The 21,194-nt window shown below is 35.8% G+C and overlaps 1 protein-coding gene across 4 annotated transcripts in view; it reads right to left on the bottom strand.

The window, feature by feature from the left end:
• Window positions 1–20,275, bottom strand: part of LOC114472535 (major histocompatibility complex class I-related gene protein-like) — a 33,870-nt gene extending 13,595 nt beyond the window's left edge. The window contains exons 1-8 of one of the 4 annotated variants that reach the window (XM_028461857.1): window positions 20,137–20,275; window positions 5,791–6,051; window positions 4,876–5,154; window positions 3,712–4,029; window positions 3,517–3,624; window positions 3,339–3,407; window positions 1,603–1,656; window positions 92–787 (exon numbers count right to left, since the gene is read on the bottom strand). In XM_028461857.1, the coding sequence (XP_028317658.1) occupies window positions 705–787; window positions 1,603–1,656; window positions 3,339–3,407; window positions 3,517–3,624; window positions 3,712–4,029; window positions 4,876–5,154; window positions 5,791–6,051; window positions 20,137–20,188 (1,224 nt within the window). In that variant the 5' untranslated portion in view covers window positions 20,189–20,275 and the 3' untranslated portion in view covers window positions 92–704. Of the gene's footprint in view, window positions 1–86; window positions 788–1,602; window positions 1,657–3,338; window positions 3,408–3,516; window positions 3,625–3,711; window positions 4,030–4,875; window positions 5,155–5,790; window positions 6,052–8,828; window positions 8,981–16,057; window positions 16,307–20,136 lie in introns of those variants that run through there. The other 3 variants (XM_028461856.1, XM_028461860.1, XM_028461859.1) reach the window with 3 other exon arrangements.
• Window positions 20,276–21,194: the final 919 nt, after the last annotated feature.

Below are 21,194 nucleotides of genomic sequence, written 5' to 3'. Positions count from 1 at the left end.
GTCTGAGCATTAACCGCTGGGACACTGATCAGCTGTCAGCACATGATTCTAATCTCTACATACCGTTTTTACCAGAGGTCGCAGGGGAATTGCACCGTTTCAATGTTAACTTGTGACCTACCTGTAGGAACAACATGTAAAGCGTATATTTTTTTTTTTCCTTTCAAACTTTATTCAAACATATAAAATAGTAAAATACAAAAAGTGCAAATACAACCACCAGGGGAAACATACAGAGGTACAGCTTCAGAGTAAAACATTAAACAAAAACACAAATCAAAAGTCCTGATGGCTTTCATGTTAGTGGAGTGTTTTTATCTACAACTTGGTTTTATTGGTCATTTCATCTGCTCATCTCTGCAATAAATGGATTATGGATTGGAATATCCGACAGGACTTCAATGCCTTTTGGTACTTCACTTTCACCTCTTTTAAAAAAACCTTAAAAATGAGTAAATGTTGTGCCTTGTCTGTGTTTATTATGGCTTCAGCCAATTTCACCTATAAATGTATACATTTTACAGAATTATATGCATATTGTATCCATAATTTATAGATACCAATATGGATGATATATAGATATATATTATACATTTCCATATCAGTAAGCTTTCTAAAAATGAACTTCGTATGTGAGGATGAATATTTCCAGGGTTACAGAGTGTACACAGAATGATTAGAAGAGATTTTAAAAAGTGCAGCTTTTAAGTTTTAATCAGAGGTGTGTCGTTCCCAACGGTGGAGAAGCTGCCTACAGATGACCTGGACATGACTGATACGTCATCATCTGTAAAACAATAAAAACAGAACGTGGGTTAAAAGACCAAGTAGTTGTTGATAGAAAAGTCTTTTATATTTATTAAACAGATCAGCAGCAGCATTAACACTGATTCTCAGAGAAATACAATGATGGTCAGAAGAATTTTAATTTCTTCAACAACTTTTTGTTAATTCAGCAAACATTAAGAAACTGTCCAGTTTACGCCAGTTATGATACTTAGGGTCTGCACATCCACAAAGAATGGAACTCAATCGCTAATAGAACCAGAATTTACACAGTGCCTGTGGTGGCAGTCGGCGCCATTTTAGCGCCGTATCCTCAAAATAATTTGTGCTAATCATAAACCAGCACTGACACGCCCACAAAGTTTGTTATCTGAGCATAAATTTCGCTTTTACTTTGAAAACGGCAACTTCCAGTTGCACCGAATGAAAAAACAGGCGTTTATTTTCTGTCGTTTATTTTTAGAATCAGACAATGAAAACCAACTGCTATTTAAAATTTTGTTTAACCATTCTCAAAATCTCTTGAATTTTAATTTTTGAATTTAAAAAAACGAAAAATAAATTACGGTAACCACTTATTTTGTTATTTGGTTCCTTTTTGTGAACAGAAAATCCAATGACCACAAACATACATGGACCAGTACACTATAGTGTATGATGAGGATGCACATGACATGAACTATGACCCATGGACCCATTCTGCAGGGATTTAGATTTACAACAAAAACAAATCTCTGTAAACTTTGTTTTTGACTGTAAAACCACACAAATGGTCAAACAAAGAGACAGAACAGCATCAGAGGTACATGGACTAACCATTCATCAGTGGACTGTCAGTAGTTTCCTCAGAGGTCATGATCTCCTCTGACACTAAGAAGAAAAATAATAATAAAGAAAGAAATCAATGGTTATTAATCCACTAAATCACAGATATAAAGACTGTTAGGGCCTATACTACGAAGCTAGATTTCCACTTATCGCGCTAACTTCCAGGATTTAATCAGTGTGTGCTGTCCTACAAAGCTAGCTAACATATTTTCCACCTCCTGACCAATCAGTTCTCTGTCCAATAAAAGGAGGATCATTGTGAACACGTCACTGTGTGGATCTGATGTGACGCTGACAGGAGAGAAAATATTTAGACATTAATGCAAACCTTTCATTTACCGATAACATCCTATAGGACACACATAGGCAACTGGTGGCCCGGGGGTCACATGTGGCCCTCGGTCTAATTTTATGTTCCCCCCCCAAAGTAAATGTAGAAAATCACAGAAAAATACAAAAAAAACAAGAGAAAGAATATATTAAAAAAATACAAAGAATTACAACATTGCAGGAAAATACATTAAAAGCTGAGATAAAAACCAAAAACTCCAAAAACACAAAACTACTGAAAACTTTCACACAAAAGTGAAAAAAACGTCGACAATAATGCACAAAATTACTCTAAAAATAATACAAAATTACAGAAAATGACAATAAAAGTACACAAAAAGACAAATGAAACACGAAAAATGACTCTGCAAACCCACAGTGCCAACAAACAAGGAAAATGACACAGAAAAACACAAAAAATACTCCAAAAAAAAGCAAAATGACATACACACAAATACATAATGACTCCAAAAAACATATATTTTACAGGAAAAATACACAAAAGAATAACAGAAATGCACAAAATGCTTCACAACGAGCAAGACAACAACAAACATACACAGGATGACAGAAAAACACACAAAATTACTAGAAACTCTTTGTTCTTTCCTGTATTAATGCTCATATCGCTCATTATTCTAAATGCTAACATGAATGTTGATCATGTGACCCTCTGAACAAACACATTTTTTCCAGCCCTGCTGGTTGTCTACCTCTACTATAGGAAATATAGAGATTTATATCTGATGAACTGAAAGTAAAATAAGTAAAATAAGTTATCTGATAAAGCCTGTGTGCATCGGACGCTTTCAGACCAATAAATAAATAAATTAATGAATTAATTCATGTATTCTGTGGTGATGCTAAGATCCTCAGTCCTGTAAGATGAATATTGTCCACCTTATGATTTAGGCTGATCTATATAAATGTAGCATCAGAGCCACAGACAAAGTGAAAGTGAAACTAATCATAGTGTTTGTTTATTCTCCATTTATAATCTCACTAATTTAAGCATTAACACTCATCAATTCCTGCATTATTTACTCTCTGCTTTTACTGCAGCAACAATGTAGTTTTTGGTCTGAATTATGAATTTTAATTCTTCATATTTTTAAAGAATTATTCCTCAATTGTGACGTAAATCTCTCTCCACAGTTCCTCCATGATTGTGATTGGTCTGACACTGTAATCTACTCCTCTGTCATAAGAGCACACGTAGCCAGGCTGAAATCAACTCACTTAACTTAATGAGTTGTAATCTAGATTCATAGGACAGCTTCTGTCTGACAGACAATGTTTGGTTAGGTGAAGCCCACTAACAGAGATAAATCCAGGATATAATTATCTGGCTTTGTAGTATAAACCCTTAATGATCAAAGCTCAGATTTATTTACCCTGTTGCTGAATGTTTGGGTTCTTTCCTTTCTTCTCTTCTGAGTGACCAAAAAATCCCTTTTTAACACCTACAAAAAAGAAAATACATCAACAAAAAAGATAATTTAGAGCAAAGTTAAAATACTTTCAATCAAAGTCAAATAAAAATTTTATGAAAACAGTTTTTATTTATTTTACCTGGACAGCTCTCCCTCCACAGGAAGAATCCAGTGATGGCCATCAACAGCAGCACAACAACAAGACCTCCAACAACAACATCTACAACACCCACCACACCTCCATCACCTACACAACAACAACAACAACAACAACAACAGTGTGATGCTGCTTTGTGTGAGTCAGCTCTGAGTGTGAAGTCAGTGAGTCTCTCACCTCCATCAGACTTTCTCCAGTTGCTTAAAATCACACTTTTGTCCAGAGTGACTGTGAGATCTTCCTCCACACCTTTAAGCTGAAACACACAGTCGTACCTGCTCCAGTCTTCAGCTCTGATCAGAGAAATGTTCAGGTCAACGCTCATCTGGAAGCTCCCATCATGGTTGGGGAGCATCTCTCCATGGTTCACGCCCTCCAACACCTCCTCCTGGTCTTTCGTCCAGAACATCACAGCATAGCGGGGGTAGAAACCTGTAGCGTGGCAGGTGACTGGAGAGGAGGGAGTCCTCTGGAGGAGCTTGATGGAGGGAAGATCTGCAGAGGAAAGAGAAGGAGCACACAGTGAGCTTTAATGATGAAGAGCAGGAGAAGGAAGGAAGGAGGAAGAGTTGATCTGAGAACATCTCAGCCTGAATGTGGTGAAGGAAAGAGTCACTGTGAGCTTTGAACAGCAGCTCATTGAAAGGATGTTCAGTGTGTTACTGCTGCTGTTTGTGCTTTACAGCAAATATCTATGGGACGCCCATTGGAAAGTTGATCATGATGAAATAAACACAAACCTTTAGCAACATTTAGCAACAAACTACGTCTAAAAAACATGTGAATTTTTTATGTTACGTTTGACCAGATTTACAGCAATATTTGATATTTACTTTTCTCGTAAAAATATAATGTCAATATTAAATATTAAATGAGAAATCTAAAATATCAAATCTAATGTTAAATATGAAATGCTAAATGTTAAATCTAAATGCTAAATCTAAATTATTAAATCAAAATGTTAAATCAAAATGATACGTTTAAATATTACATCTTAATGCTAAAGCTAAATGTTAAATCTAAATCTAAATGATAAATCTAAATGCTAAATGTTAAATCTAAATGTCATGGGTGAAACTGAATATTTAGCTAATATGAAAATTCACCAGATGTACCAAAATAAAAGCTCAATCAAAGGACAAACAAAGACAAGAGTTTAAAGTGAAATCAGTGAAATGTGTGAGAGAGAAAGAGAGAAATCAAAGTGTGTTGTTGTGTAGAGAGATACAGATACAGGTGATTTACACTCACTGTGATCACACTTTTCATTCTAACAGATAAAGACAGAGGAACATTGTTGTGTTCATGTGTCTGCAGCAAAGGAAGCTCAGGGGAGTTTACCTGTTCTCATCAGGGAGCTCCGCCCAGCGTTCACGTACTTCTTCAGCCACTCAGGACAATACTGAGTAAAATAGTTTTTACAGTATGACATCATAGCTTTGTTACTGTCCCACTTGAGTTTAGTGATGAAAGCCTGTTTTTTGGCAGCGATCCATGTCTCTGACTTCAGGTCCAGAACGAGGAAGTCTTCTCCATCATAACCATCCTGACAATAACCATTAACATCTCCAGTCTCATCATCCCATTCACAACCATACATCCTCTGGTAAACATGAACACCTGAGAGAGACAGACAGAGAGCACATTAAAGACAAAGTGAGTCACAGACAGTCTGTCATCAACACACACACATTATTGAACATGAATCCACAAATAGATGAAGATTGTTCTAAAAATGTGTCTGATCTGATTGTAAATGTGTTTCTATTGATCATCTGTTTGATTCTTTACCAAATCCTTTCAGCACTGCAGGCCTCCATTCTGACATGGAGCCACTTTAAAGACTTTTGAAGCCTGAATGTGAACAAAGATCTAAAAGTTGGATCCAGTTTTAGGAGCAACACAAAACACAGCTGCATTACTTTATCTCACCAACAGGAGGCGCTACTACATGTGACTGTGGAAACAGAAGAGCTTCAAGTCTCTCACTGACACCTTTAAGGTCATCACATCCACAATACACAACAATGGAGAATCTAGTGACTCTGAGGGACGACAGAGGAAGTGCTGACATCAGCATTTTTCCAGCTTTGGGAATGGTTCCTGCAGCATTCACTTAGTGATGCTGTGCTTTCTATTCAGGGTTTGAAGGAGACGTTTTCAGTGTGTCCACACGTCTGTTTACAGCTACACAACAAGCATTAACACACACTGACACACATCAGCATTAGAAAGAACAAGAGAACTTTAACAAACCTCCAGTTTGGTTGAAACGCTGCTTTGCATTTTCAAGGTTGTGTTTGAACCTCTGCTGATCTTCCACGGCTCTCCTAGTCTCTCTCTCCCAGAACTGTTGATCTGTTATGTCTTTCATCCAGTCCTGTTTGGGCACTGCTGTCCTGCTGTTACTGTCGTAGTGAATAATCTGAACATCATCAACATAACCAACAGAAATAAACTCTGGGAAGTTTGATACGTCAGAGGAAGCCGTGTAGAAATATCTCAGAGTGTGCAGCACTGTAAGAAAAAGAGTCATTAATTCAGATTTACAACTCATTGATTGTATTTTTCAATGAAAAAATACAATCAATAAAGTCAAACATCAGCACAAACCAACAAAATCACGAAAAGCTTCAACAGCTTCAGCCACTAAGGGGGAGGAGTCAACTACAATATCAGTTTATTACAGTGAACCCAAAAACAATAGATGAAACTGTTCAGCAGTTAAAGGCCTGACATATACAGTATTTAATATATTTTACACTACGGTTATTACGAGTTGCTGAACAATTAATAGGTGTGGTTGAATAATAAGGTTGATTTTATCCATTAATAATTAATCAACATTGATCAATAGCTCAGCTGATTATTTGTTCTGGCTCTAATATGTAACTTTTTGCTGCGATGAGTTTCTGTTGCTCTATGTTGTGCTTTATAAGTTGCCACAGAGTTTTTTTCCTTTATTATCTTATATTTTTATTTATTTCTAAACAAACCTACATTTATCTAAAACTCTGACTGGAAAACGCTAAAAGCTAAAATGTAAATTTAATGTTATATTACCATAAATAGCCTTAGGCTTTTGTGTCATTATGACTCATTTTAATTTGAACACAAAGTTAATCTTTGTGTGTGAACTTTATCAACGGTCAGTGAATGTTTTGGTCATTGAATTTTCTGTTCAGAAAAGGAAATCCAAAAACAAATAAACAATTGATTATTTGATTTTTGATTTAAAATTGAAAAACAGAACCAAAAACAGGTGTTTTTTTTGTTTTTCTCCTCTGGAAGTTGTTCTTTTCAAAATAAGAACACATATGAGGACCATATATTTTTCTGTGCAAAATAAAACTCCTCACATATCTTGCTGAAAACCCCTTCCACTCACACTTTGGTGCAATATATTTGCAGTGTTTTTACACATGACAAGCCTTGTTTTATCATTTCAAAAATATTTTCCAAAGACATTTTTAAACAGCAGGGAAAATATAGAAAAAATTCATATATTTTGGTGCCAGAGATACAGCAGCGACCTCATATACAGTATGTGCTCTTATTTTGAAAATAAACAACTTCACCATATTAAAAATAAAGTGTCTACTTGTACGGTTGCCGTACGGACAACCCCCTGGTGCTATTGGTATGTTTACCAAAGTACACGTACGTAGCGTGTTATGGTTAAGGTGAGGTTATAACCCTATAGTGCAACAATTTTTAGGGTCAGGTTTAGTCACATGACCTAAACTGAATAGCCTAGCGGAGTGATGGCCTAGTGGTTAAGGACGCTGGGCTTGTAATCGGAGGGTTCAAGCCTCACCTGGGCCATCACTGTGGGATGTTGAGTTAAGTCCCTTAACCCCGAACTGCTCCCCAGGCACCGCAAAAATGGCTGCCCACTGCTCCTCAGGGATGGGTTAAATGCAGAAAATACATGGCCAATTAAAGGCAAAAGCCCTGATTTAATCTTTAATCTTAAGTATAGAGAGAGTGGCAACAACAGAAGTCCAAAATACTTGACCGTCACGTGATTCATGTAAGACTGAATTTTGTCCCAGAAGTTAGTGGCGGGCCATTAGAATCCATTGATTCCTAGTGACATAACTGGGATTTTTAGTAATTTGTCGTCAATAACTGCATTGATTGACAATATTTATACAGTACACCGTCATATGTATGTCTATACACAATAAATGTTTATGTAGTTCCATAAATAGTTTTTTTCCCTAAAGTAAATTTGTATTAATGATTAGTGTAAACAGCTAACTTTTTTAATGTAGTTAAGGCCAACATTAATTTGGTTAAAAAATGTGTTAATATGTATTATATACAGTATGTATTGCTTTGAATTTTCATTTAATTATGAGTCATTTTGTCTGTTTATGTGGCATTTCCTTATTTTTTATGTGTTTTTGGAATCATTTTCTGTGTATTTGGTATTTCCTTATTTTTCATGTGTTTTTGGAGTTATTTTCTGTGTTTTTGTTGTTATTTTGTGAATTTCTTTGAGTCAAGTTGTCAGTGTAATTAAGGGAGCTTAATAATTGATGTCATCATTTAGATTGTTCCATATTCCCTGAACTGAAATGCATTTTCCTTTTGTAAATGTTCTCAATTTGCATTTTTTTTTATATATCTGTATTCCTCACTATAAAAGCTAGCTTATCTGCTTTTTTTACGTAGTTAAGACCAACATATCAATTTGGTTTAAAATTGTGTTAAAATGTATTGTATACAGTATGTATTGCTTTGAATTTTCTTTTTTTTAAAAAGGCGGTGGGGGGGGGGTAATTAAAAAACACCACACGTTAATGGGTTTAGATACGATAATAAAAATAATAATAATATCTATTATGATTATTTAAACGTCTTAAAGTTAAAAAATTGCTCACTGTGAGGCTTCATAAGCCGCCATTGTTGTAGAACAACGAACCACTGGAGTTGTAACAACTCTCTCTCTATACAGCTCTGGATAAAACCATAGAACGTCGGTATATTGATACGGCAAACGTACATACCTGTTAAAAAATGGGCATTTTTTGTTTTGTTTTGTTTTTGTCCTCTGGTGTTTCTGTTTTTTGGTTTTAGGATCAAAAATTTCAAATCAACAGATTTGTTTGTTTATCCCTTTTTCACCCTGAAAAAACTTTAGTTTTTCAATTTGAAAACGAAAATCAAATGATCATTTTAAACATACTGACCAACGACCAACAATAAAACGTTTTGTTTTTATAATTTGTACATAAAACATATGTCCTGAGAATAGAAACAATTCTAAAAACCATGTTAAGACTTACCTGAAGTTACAGGAACAGACAGCAGACTCAGACTCAGGCAGAGAAACAAAAACAGCCAAAATGAAGAATTCATTTTGGCTGTTTTTGTTTCTTTCACATTTATCGCGAAGGTTCAACTCTTCTTCAGAAGAGCAGGTGCGTTTGTTCTTGTTTCCTTCTTCCTGAAGAACATTGAGAGGGTGGATAAAACAAAACGCATCATGGTTTCTCTCCACCAATAGGATTTCACAGAGGGCGTTACGTCATCTGTCAGGCCCTCCTACTCCCCCTCTGGCTGCAGGCTCTCTCTCACTGTGGGTGTGTGCTTAAATACATGAGTGACTTCAGCTGTGGAGGAGCTGAGCTGCAGCCAATCACCACTCTCCACTCTCCACTCTCCACAGCTAAAGGAACCGGTCGTCAGCTCCACCTCCACCTCCTTGCCAGATCGTTTCCTCTTCCTCAGTCAGATCCTGCCTTCCCTCCACTCCTGCACCAGCCTGGGCTCAGCCACACGGACTACTCTGTGAACTACCTGCCTCTTTGTCAGCTCACAGACCTGCCCTGGATCCCCTGTTCTCTCCACGCACCAGCCTGCCTCTGTCAGCTCTCATCCGGACTCTTCACCTGCAAACAACTAACGAATAAGTACTGAAAATAAACATCGTCATTGCGTTCATCACCAGTCTCAGTCTCCGTCTCTGCAATTGGGTTCACTACTGGATACAAGCCTAACATCATCTGGCACCAACTATAAGGAAAAATCTCAGGTTAAAACGAAACTTAAACTGTGAGACGTTTCACATTGACTTGTGATTGTCAGAGTCAAACATGAGCTCAAAGATAAAGACAAACATGCAGGAAGAAATTTTATTAGTCAAAACACTGTTTTAAAAAGTTTAAATCTTACAGTATTTATTTTAATTAGAAGATGTTTTACATTTACAAACAACAATCAGTTATTATAGTTAGTTAAAGATGACAATTACTGGTGATTTAAAGCAATACAAATTATGTTTAAGATTATTGATTTATTTATTATTGTTTTATCATTTAGGGGTCTAATATGTCTGTTTTATTTGATTATTTAGGTATATAAACATGATTTGTTTAACATGTATTAATTTGAATTTTTAAAAATACAGTTATTCTTATTTGTTGATGATTTAGACTTTGTGCATTTTGGGTCAAACTGACTTTTAGTGTTAGTCTGATGCCTTATTTATATCTGATTTGTCTCATCACTTACGTACTTGGTTGTGTTTTTGTCAGATTAAGATGAAGTTGAAATCAGATGTTCTAAAACTGTTTGAAAACCAGATTTTCCACCAGCCAAATTTTTTCCAGCAAAAATAAACTACATTATGATTAACAAGTAGATTTAAGCATTCGTGTTTTTTTTAAATAGTTTTTGTTTTAGATTATTACAGAAATAGATTAAAATGGTCCAAACATAAACATTTAATTTAAAAACAATGATGTCTAAAAGGTGTAATATGGAACTTTGGGTGTGTCAGAGAAGTGAACCTTTTATAAAGTAGATTCTCATAACTTAATAAATAAACTTAACTCAGATGAAAATTGAATCCCTGGAACACTGAAGTTAGAAAGAATAGAAGTACTCAGTAGTAAGAATTACATGTACTGTAGAGAAAACATGTTTTACTAATATACATGCTCTTCAAATGTAAACAAATCCCACTCCCCACAAACTGTATGATGCACATTTTAAAGGTGAACAAATGGTGGAATACCAGCCACTCACGACTCGACATCCATTTAGTAATAAAACTCCTCAATTTCTTCATTATTTTTCCCTGTGTCGGCAGAAGCCTTCATTTTTTTGCGGTTGAGGTTTTTCCAACACCCGATAAATATCTCCACATGTTTGGTTTTTGCTAACTAATTTTACAACTTAATTTCAGCTCCTATTGTTAGTTTTGCACCGTTTCGTTTGTCTTATCCGATACCAAACCATAATAATCACGCTAACGTAAGCACGTAGCCAATTGTTGTATGACACGTCACGATATGGTGTTTATTGAAAATGTAGGATTATGTAACACATACTTAGATTATTAAGCAAAGTAAAATAATAGTGAAATAAGTATTTAAGTATAATTTTAGACTAGTAAATCAATAGACTAAGTACAACTCAAGGAGAGAGGAACAGAAACTGAAGAAACAGACAAATTGCTTTTAAAGATACCATGTATTATGTGAAACAAGACAAGACATTTAATAACATCAAACATTGTTTTGAATGGCCATTCAGTGCATATGTACAGTGTCAAGTATGATAACTATAAAGAATATTAAGTTTCTGAGAACCCTGTTGCAAATCAAAATATAGAACACTTAGAAAACTAATTATTCAAGATTACAATACTAATAAAGAAAAGTCAAATAATAATTCCTTGGATCCTGATGTTCAATTGTCCATTTCCTTCACACACAAATGAACAGTTCATTGACCCAGGCAGGGATTTAGAGTCCAGAGGTAGGTTGTGTCGTGTGTGAGAGCAACAGTTCATATGCTACAAGAGCCTCTTACCTCCAGGATTAAGCAGGAAGTGGGGTTCAGTGCTGGAAGACTCTGAGTTACAGGTTCTCCTGGATACAGTGGCTTTAATGCCTTTCCATAGCTCACCATCAATAACCTGGTCTGTGCAGAGAACAGGACCATGTAATACAAATATGTCTCTACAATTCCTTAAATAATACAGGTTGTATTATAAATAAATTATATTCTATATATTAGTCAAATATTGTACAATATTTTTAATTTCATGATTCTCAGATTATTAAATTATTCTCAATATGATTAACTATATAATTTAATAATCTAAATACTTAAATAATAGCACATATTCAATATAAATAACAAAAAAGCAGCTTGTGTTTAAAGTGCTTTGGAACCATTAAGCACAATGTTTTGCTAAAAACACTACACAACATATCTAAATGATAACTCTGATCCACAATGAACATGATTACCGATAAAATTATTGATTAAATTCCATTGATAACATAATTGAAAAGAAAATAAGAAGGTTGGCATAAACAAGTGATCACTATAGGACCGGTGTTATAGTTTAAGTAGTGACCATTTTAACTGGCGACCGACTTCCGGTAGCGTGGCTTGTTGCCACAGCAACGGCAGATGTGTTGAAAAAGGACCAGGTTGCTAAGGTGCCCTCGTTGATGCCGGGTAGCTTTTATTTACGTTGTACAGTTTAAAGCGTTAATATGAGATAGTGTTTACAGCTCTGTGTGCGGAAGCGTCACATTATAACACCAGACTTCACGGTGCAAAGTGAACTCACTGCAACTGTTGTAAACAGGAAGTTACGTGTCTCGCACTTCTTCAACCCTATGTGTTTTTATTGTTTTTACAAAATCTACAGTTTGTATAATACGATGAAACAATAAAACAATGAACACGTATATGATCTGTCATTCAAATAAATAAACACTTGAGTCGCATCCACTGGGAATCGATCCTGCGTCAATGAGAAAAAATAAATCCTTACCAGTGTCTGAGCATTAACCGCTGGGACACTGATCAGCTGTCAGCACATGATTCTAATCTCTACATACCGTTTTTACCAGAGGTCGCAGGGGAATTGTACCATTTCCATGTTAACTTGTGACCTTCCTGTAGGAACAACATCCAAAGCGTATATTTTTTTTTTTCCTTTCAAACTTTATTCAAACATAAAACAGTAAAATACAAAAAGTGCAAATACAACCACCAGGGGAAACATACAGAGGTACAGCTTCAGAGTAAAACATTAAACAAAAACACAAATCAAAAGTCTTGATGGCTTTCATGTTAGTGGAGTGTTTGATGGTTTTAACATATTGTTTGACTTCATTTTCAAAAATAGAAAGCATTGGTTTCTGTTTTGTATAACGACACTTGTGAATGTGCCATTTAGCTAAAAGTATAATAAGGTTAATTATATAGAATTGTTCCTTTCTCATAGGTGGATATTCAAAATGACCAAACAATACATGTTCAAAACATAAGGAGAAGTGAGGTTCAATACAAGCAGAGATCAGATTACAGATGTCATTCCACAATTTGTTGGAAAAGGGGCGGGACCAGAACAGATGAAGAATGTCTTCAGGGAGTCTTTCACACAAACAGCAATTTACTGTATATCAATTTCTTTTTTGAAACATTGTAAAATCTGTGAATTATTTTTGAAAGATTCTTCTCTTACCTTATTGTTTATGATATATCTAGCTGGCAGCGTCCAAATCTTTTTCCAGTTAAGGTTATTTATAGACGAGTTCCAATAAGATATGACATAAGGAGATTTATTTTTGAAATAAAGAGCGTATTTGACGGTTACTGTTGTGTGTTGAAGAAACGCAAATTTGATTAATTTCAGTTTTAGTGGGATCAATGGGTAATAATGTTGGTTAAACTATATTTTGAAAAGAAATGATATGTCATTAATGATCCATCTAAATTAGTTAGCTGAGAAACCAAAAGGATATTGTGAGAAAACCAATTAGGGTAGAAGAGGAATTTGTTTTTGTGTAAAATGTCTATTATTCCAGATGTATCTTTGTGGGGATAAATTATGTTTGTAGATCAATGGCCAAGAGAGAAGCATTTGTTTGTGATTTGGAAAGTTTGGAAGGGATTTTTTCAATATTATAATTACATAATTAAAAAAAAAAAGTTTAAACCTCAACAAATTTTGGAATAAAATTCCAAATTGAAGATGTGTCCTTGATGAATTATTTCAGCCAATTTATTTTGAATGTATTATTTAAGGAGTAAAAGTCTAAAAAGTTAAGGCCACCCTTATCGTATGAGTTCATTATTACAGTTTTTTTAATATAGTGGTTTTTATTTCTCCATATAAATTTAAATAGCATCCTATCAATGTCTTTGGAGACCTTTTTATTAACATCAAAAAAAATGTAAGACTAAAAAATAATAATTAAACAAATTGAACTAAAAATAAAAATAATCAAGACTAAAAGATTGTGATTTTTTTCCCCCTTATTATTATCACTTTCTATTTCTAAATTCTTCCTTACAGGCTTTCCTACTGAAGAGAATTAGAACCACTGAGAAAAACTAAAAAAAACAGGACTGGAAAGTTAAGACAAAACGCCAAACAAAATTAAGACTAATATACATTATATATATATAAATTAAGACTAATATACATTATATATATATAAATTAAGACCTTGTGTTTCACAGTCAGTAAGAATCCCTTTACCTTTGTTTATGTCGTTAGCCAATAGCAGCCTTCCTTGGTTTCTATTATAATAGATGTGAATTGTTACTGAGTGTGGACACTCTTTCTTTTTGTTTCCTGAGGGACCACTGCATGTGTACCATCTTCATACCAGAGCTCTGAAATAAACTTACTTTACAGAAGACATTGTGCAAATTTCCATATCACTAAGCTTTTTAAAAATAAATCTTGTTTGTGAGGATGAATATTTTCATGGTTACAGAGTGTACACAGAATGATTAGAAGAAATTTTAAAGAGTGCAGCTTTTAAGTTGTATCAGCGGTTTGTCGCTCCCAGTGCTGGAGACGTTTTCTTCAGATGAACTGGAAGTGACTGATCGAACCTCATCACCTGTAAAAAATTACACTTATTAAAAGAAATTGACAATCAAAACACTTTTAAAAAATAATAATAAACCTCACATGTTTTTCCCACATATTTCTATGACAGACTGACAGCAGGTCATTAAGGTTGTTATTGTTTTTTTCCTCTTGAAACAGTAAAATAAATGAGACATTATCTCAAGGAAGACAACCTGATAGCAGGTAAACCTCTTCCACCCTGGGTGTGATATGCATGCAGAGATTTCTGCAGATGATGAACCTTTTTCTGTCATGTCAAAAAACACCTCAGAGTTAGATTCCAAAGACATTTTAGTCTGGACTAAATATTTTTGTGCTCTTGCCAGAACACAACATTGTTCTCATACGCGCTCTTACTTTGAAAACAGCAACTTCCGGTTGCACCTAATGAAAATAAGGCATTTATTTTCTATCGTTTATTTTTTGAATCAGACAATGAAAATCAACTGCTATTTATATTTTTGTTGAACCCTTCTCAAAATGTCTTGAATTAAAAAAAATTTAATTTAAAAAAACAAAAATCAAATAACCACTTATTTTGTTTTTCGGTTTCCTTTTGTGAACAGAAAATCCAATGACCACAAACATACATGGACCAGTACACTATAGTGTATGATGAGGATGCACATGACATGAACTATGACCCATGGACTCATTCTGCAGGGATTTAGATTTACAACAAAAACAAATCTCTGTAAACTTTGTTTTTGACTGTAAAACCACACAAATGGTCAAACATAGAGACAGAACAGCATCAGAGGTACATGGACTAACCATTCATCAGTGGACTGTCAGTAGTTTCCACAGGGGGTTTGATCTCCTCTGACACTAAGAAGAAAAATAATAATAAAGAAAGAAATCAATGGTTATTAATCCACTAAATCACAGATATAAAGACTGTTAGGGCCTATGTTACGAATCTAATTCATCTCCGTTAGCAGGCTTCAACTAACCAAACATTCCCTGTCAGACAGGAGCTGTCTTACGACAATGGATCACCTAAACATGCTAATTTAAGCCACGTGTTTACAGCCTCGCTATGTGCGCATGCACTTGAAAGGGGTGGAGATTGCAGCGTCTGACCAATCACTGGAGAGAACTGGCAGACTGAGCGTCTTTACAATGAATGGAGGAACAGTTTATGATCTTAAACAAATATAATAAATATAAATCCATGATGACAGTGAAGAGCCACACGGTTAGTGCAGGCAGCAGTAGGCGGAGCTTTTATACTCGCTCAGATGTGATCCACTTCATAACTTGAAACCGACCAGGTGGCTGAAGTTTGAAATGATGAATATTTAAAATCCATAGTTCAGACCAAAAATAACCCTGTTGTTACAGAAAAGGCAGGAATGAGAACTCAGGCAATAACCTGCTGACACTGTGAATGCGCGAGATTATTTATGATATTAATCCATTGGATGATAAATGGACAGCGCTCTGCAGTTAAACTTTATTAAAGCACACACGTGTTTCTATTCAAGTAGACCTCCATTACACACTGGGATGAGAGCACATTTCAGTGTGTGTCCACACGTCTGTTTACAGCTACACAACAAGCATTAACACACACTGTCACACATCAGCATTAGAAAGAACAAGAGAACTTTAACAAACCTCCAGTTTGGTTGAAACGCTGCTTTAAGGTTTCAATGTTGTCTTTGAACCTCTTCTGAGAACCCATTAATTTACCAGTCTGTTCCTCCCAGTACTGTTGATCTGTTGTCTTTCATCCAGTCCTGTTTGGGCACTGCTGTCCTGCTGTTACTGTCGTAGTGAATAATCTGAACATCATCAACATAACCAACAAACACAAACTCTGGGAAGTTTGGTACGTCAGAGGAAGCCGTGGAGAAATATCTCAGAGTGTGCAGCACTGTAAGAAAAAGTCAGAGTCATTAAATCAGATTTACAACTTCATCACACACTGAACAACATGAACGTATCCACACAATCACACACATCACAGTGATCTCTGCTGTTACAAACACTAACTGTACCACACATTTTAGTGTTGTTGGACAAAATAAGACTAAAATAACATTAATTTCAAAGATGCTTGTTTTTTTTTTCTCTTTGGAAGTTAAACAAATGAAGTTGACCTGCCTTTAACTAAACACTGTGTTTTAAATGCTCAGACTAACTTTACATTAAATGAATGAAGTTATTTAGTATTTCTAAATCTGAATTTTATGGAGTTTTCTTTTATAAAGAACAATTTTATCTATCTAATAAATCAAAGATCGTCTGTGTGTGTGTGTGTGTGTGTGTGTGTGTGTGTGTGTGTGTGTGTGTGGCCCGAATATCTCCCTGAGGGGGTGTTTGTTTGACCTGAAACTTTATGAACAGCTTGCACATAGCCCGAGTGTGTGCATGCTTCATTTTGTAGCAATTTGGTGTAGCAAAATGTTCAAAATGTTCATTTTAATTTTAAGATTAAAGCTCCCTCTCGGTATTGAGCGCGGTACTTCCGGTTCGGGGTCATCCAGTTCATGACGTCACTGTGTCGCAGTTTGTTTGGGTTTAAAAAAAGTTATTTAAGTTAATATTTCATGGTAATTTAAAATTATTCCAGTGACCACAAACTTCCTTTAAATCGCGGGTCACGGAGTCCACTTCCTCCTCCGTCTCCATGAACTGTGCGCAGCGGCTGTGCTGATGCCAATAGCCGACCATATCACAAACTATCTGCGTCTTCAGACAGAGGAATGTAACTTTTTTGTGAGCGGATGGATCCACAACACGGCTCCACGATGATTATCGTTTGTTCTGCGCAAGGGTGAGTGTTTCTTCTTATAATATTCAATGTGTTAAGATACTAGCAGCTGATGCGCGTGCATGTGTAAGAGTGCCAAGATGTCCATGCTGAACGCACACAGCCGTTTAGAAAGAGAGTTGCGACTTTGGTGTTGCCAAACGTTTATGTTTCGTGTTACTCCCGGGTCCCTGTTTTTTCTCTCAACAACCTGTGACGGATTATGTGCATGCGTGTGTTAGAGAGAACCCACGGAGGAGATGGAGGTAGCGAGTCTCACACACACGCATCTCAAAACACGCTCTTACCACACATAAGGTATTTATAATAAAAATATACTAAATGAGTAAAATAAAACAAAAAAATAAATAACATTTATACACAAAATGACAAAAATGCACAAAAATATACAAAAAGGCTCCAAAAACACACAAAATGACTTCAAAAAGATGCCAAACCACAGGATAAGATGCAAGCATGTACAAAAAATTATGAAAGGGCCTGACCCAGGGAACAGGACGCCCTCCCCCTCAAGGCAAGCAAGGGCCTAGGACACATCATCAGTAGTTTTCCTCCAGATCATGGGGTGTTTGGGCCATTCACTATACACCCTCCCCAGAGGAGGCCAGCCACAGGGTGATCATAGCTTGCGTCCCAGCCCCCCGAGCCAAGCCTGAACCAACCGCACACCCCTGACCCACTATTTGGGGGCCCAAGAGGTATCGTTCCTCTTCAGCCAGCGTCACTAGCTGCTTCTCTCTGCTGACTCCAATGCAACTTTGATGGCTGCGTGCTGGCTCTGGCCCCTGACTCGTTTGGTGGCAGATGTTGCCACAAACCCTCTGCATCCAACCTCCACTGGGCGGACTTCTGTATTCCAACCGCGATGTTGTGTTTCTGCAGCTAATTCAGCATAGCGCAGGTGTTTTCGCTCATATGCCTCATCTACGGAAACCTCTCAGGGTACAGTGAGCTCGATGATGTAAACCTTCTTTCAGGAGCGGGACCAGATCACCAGATCAGGTCTTAAGGTGGTGGTGATCTCTGCATGAAACACCAGTTGTTGGCCAATTTCTACCAGCATTGCCCAGTAGGAATTTTATCGTCTAAGATTCTTCGTACCATAACTTTATGTAACTCATTATCATATATGAAATCAACAAGATTCATTTGCAGTAAAAACACTATTGGAGTTATTTGTACTTTTCATGTGCTTTTTTTTGTTTTTTTTAAATAATTTCATTTCAAGTGAGGAAAGAAATAAATTGCATACAAAAACATTAATAGTAATCCACATACACAAATATATTCCATATAATATCAGCTCATGAACTCTTTGAGTTAGCAGTTATTGTAGCCTTTTTTAATGCATCTAGTGTTGATGTATTCAGATTTATTTGTGTTTGTAAGGAACCTGTTTAGACTAAATTGTGATTTTTTTTAAACTTTATTTCATTCACAGTTTTTATTTATCGTGATTTTTATTGTTATCGTGATATTACCAGAAATTATCGTGATATTTTTTTGAAGTCAATATCGCCCAGTCACATGCTAAGCACAGCTGGCCTCTCTCTGACAGTGCAGAGCTGCTCCTGGTTGCTTTAGCCCCTTCACCAACAAAGGCAGTTGTCCATGGAGGGGTTGTATATTGGTGGTGGTAGGGAGCTGGAGGCAGATTGTTTGTCTTCCAAGGCGGCCGCAAGGCTCTTTAGAACTTGGTTGTGGCACCAAATGTACCATCGTTGGGTGAGACTGGCCTTACAGTCTGATAGAATGTGCTGGAGGGAAGCTGGCCTGGAGCAAAGGGTACAAGATGGGTCCTCTCCAAACCACTGATGGAGATCGGCAGGTGTTGGAAGGACGCAAGTAGCCCTAATGGTAAAGCACAGACTCTGTGCTTCCATGGCCCACACCTCGCTCCAGCTGAGCCTCCTCCTCTCAACATTGTCCCACAAACATACATTACAGAAAAATACACCAAACAACAACACAAATGTGAAAATGACTCAAAATACACAAAACTAATTATTTATACAAAAAAAAAAACACACAAACTGACAACAGAAATGAGCAAAACTACACAAAAAGATACAAAAATACACAAAATGACTCCAGAATCACACTACAATGGCAACAAAAACAATAATTATACAAAAAATGTTTAGTTTCACCTGACAATTACATTTAACATTTAGATTTAACATTTTATATTTAAATGTAACATTTAAATTTAGCATTTAGATTTAATATTTAACTTGTACATTTGGATTTGACATTTAGATTTAACATTGACGTTATATTTTTATGAGAAAAGTAAATATCACAAATTTCACATATTGCTGTAAGTAAAACTGGTTCAAAAGTAACTTAAAAAAGATGCTTTTAAAACGTGGTTTGTTACTAAATGTTGCAAAAAGTTGCTGTTTATTTTAGCATGAGCAACTTTACAATCGGAACACCATATTACTCAACAAAAAATGTTTATTCTGCTCCAGATATAGATTTGAAAAGTTTGATTAGATAAGTTTACATATTAAAAATAAAATTAATTAAATTAAATTCTCCTTTTCCTCCAATCTTGGTATTTCTGTGTTTCGGAGTGTGCATTAAACTGAACTTTATTCTCAGTGAATGTGGTTGAATGACGTCACGTGACGTGCACCTTTGTTAAGCAGGTTAAAAATGAAAAAGATTTTTTTTTAAATTAAGTTTTCGTCACGGACTCGTTAATAAACGTGTGTTTGAAAGCGTTAAAAATAATAATAAATGATGTGAAAGTGTTGAAAGAGAGCAGATGATAGTGTTGTAGGTGTAAAGTTGTCCCAGTGTGAATAAGTGAGTCTAACTCCAGGCTGTAAAGTGACGTCAGAGAGCGTCAAACAAAGCTTTCCATTCCTCCTCACATAAAGACAGTAAAGTGTGAAAATGAATGTGGACTGACCTGCTGTCACGCCGGGTGTTCCCAGGAGAAACACAAAGATGAAGGTGTTCATGGTGGAGGTGAGCACTGACTTCTTTCCTGTGGATCAACACTGTGCGCTCCCAAAACACACAGAGGCGTCACGTGACCATCAGCCTCCTGTTCAGCCAATGAGATTTTTTTCCTCACTGTTACTGGGTAGAAGTCACAAACTCAGGTTCTCCAGCACAGGTGTAATGAGCTTCTTCACACGCAACTGTTCCTTCTCTTAATCTAATGTGTGAATTCAGGTGAATATGTTTGGGGTGCAGAATGTACATTTCATAGCCGACATATTTGAACATTTCTTTTATTTTCCTCACATTAAGCTTATTTTTATTTAATTTGAGACAGAAATTCATGTGTTCTCATTGTTAACAAAAAATACTGGTATGTACACATGAAAAATAAATGTAAATGTAAAATCTCAATATTAAATGTAAATCTAAACATTAAACCTAAAGCTCAAAATTAAATCTAATTCTGAATCTAAATGTTAAATCTAAAGCTAAATATTAAATCTAAATGGTGGAGCCATTTCAGCAGTAGAGGGCGCTTGAGGAGTGGCTCTGCCCTAATCAACCAGAAAAAGAGGCTGTAATGAGGGTCAGGTGTGGTGCTGGAGAACAAACGGTTTTTACCGTGCGATCATGCTGAATGTATGGAGTGTTTTGCTATTTCATACCCTGCAATATCTACAACCTGGTTTTATTGGTCATTTCATCTGCAATAAATGGATTGGAAAATCCAACAGGACTTCAATGCCTTTTGGTACTTCACTTTCTTTATTTTTTGGCCACAATAGCATCCACTCTACACAGCACGCGTAAGCCAACAACAAAACCGCCACAGCATTAAATCTAAATTTAAATGTTGAATCTAAAGCTCAATATTAAATCTAAATGTTAAATGTAAATCTAAATGTTAAATCTAAAACTAAATATTAAATCTAAATATTAAATCTAAATGTTAACTCCATTGCCAAGTGTAAGGCTTAATCTTTATAAATCATGCAAAGTGGGCAGGTCAGCACCTGACAA

The sequence above is a fragment of the Gouania willdenowi genome, chromosome 11 (genome assembly GCF_900634775.1).
Source record: "Gouania willdenowi chromosome 11, fGouWil2.1, whole genome shotgun sequence".
Lineage (NCBI taxonomy): Eukaryota > Metazoa > Chordata > Actinopteri > Blenniiformes > Gobiesocidae > Gouania > Gouania willdenowi.
Note: the sequence above shows the minus strand (reverse complement) of the source record. Positions and strands in the feature narration are given on the sequence as shown.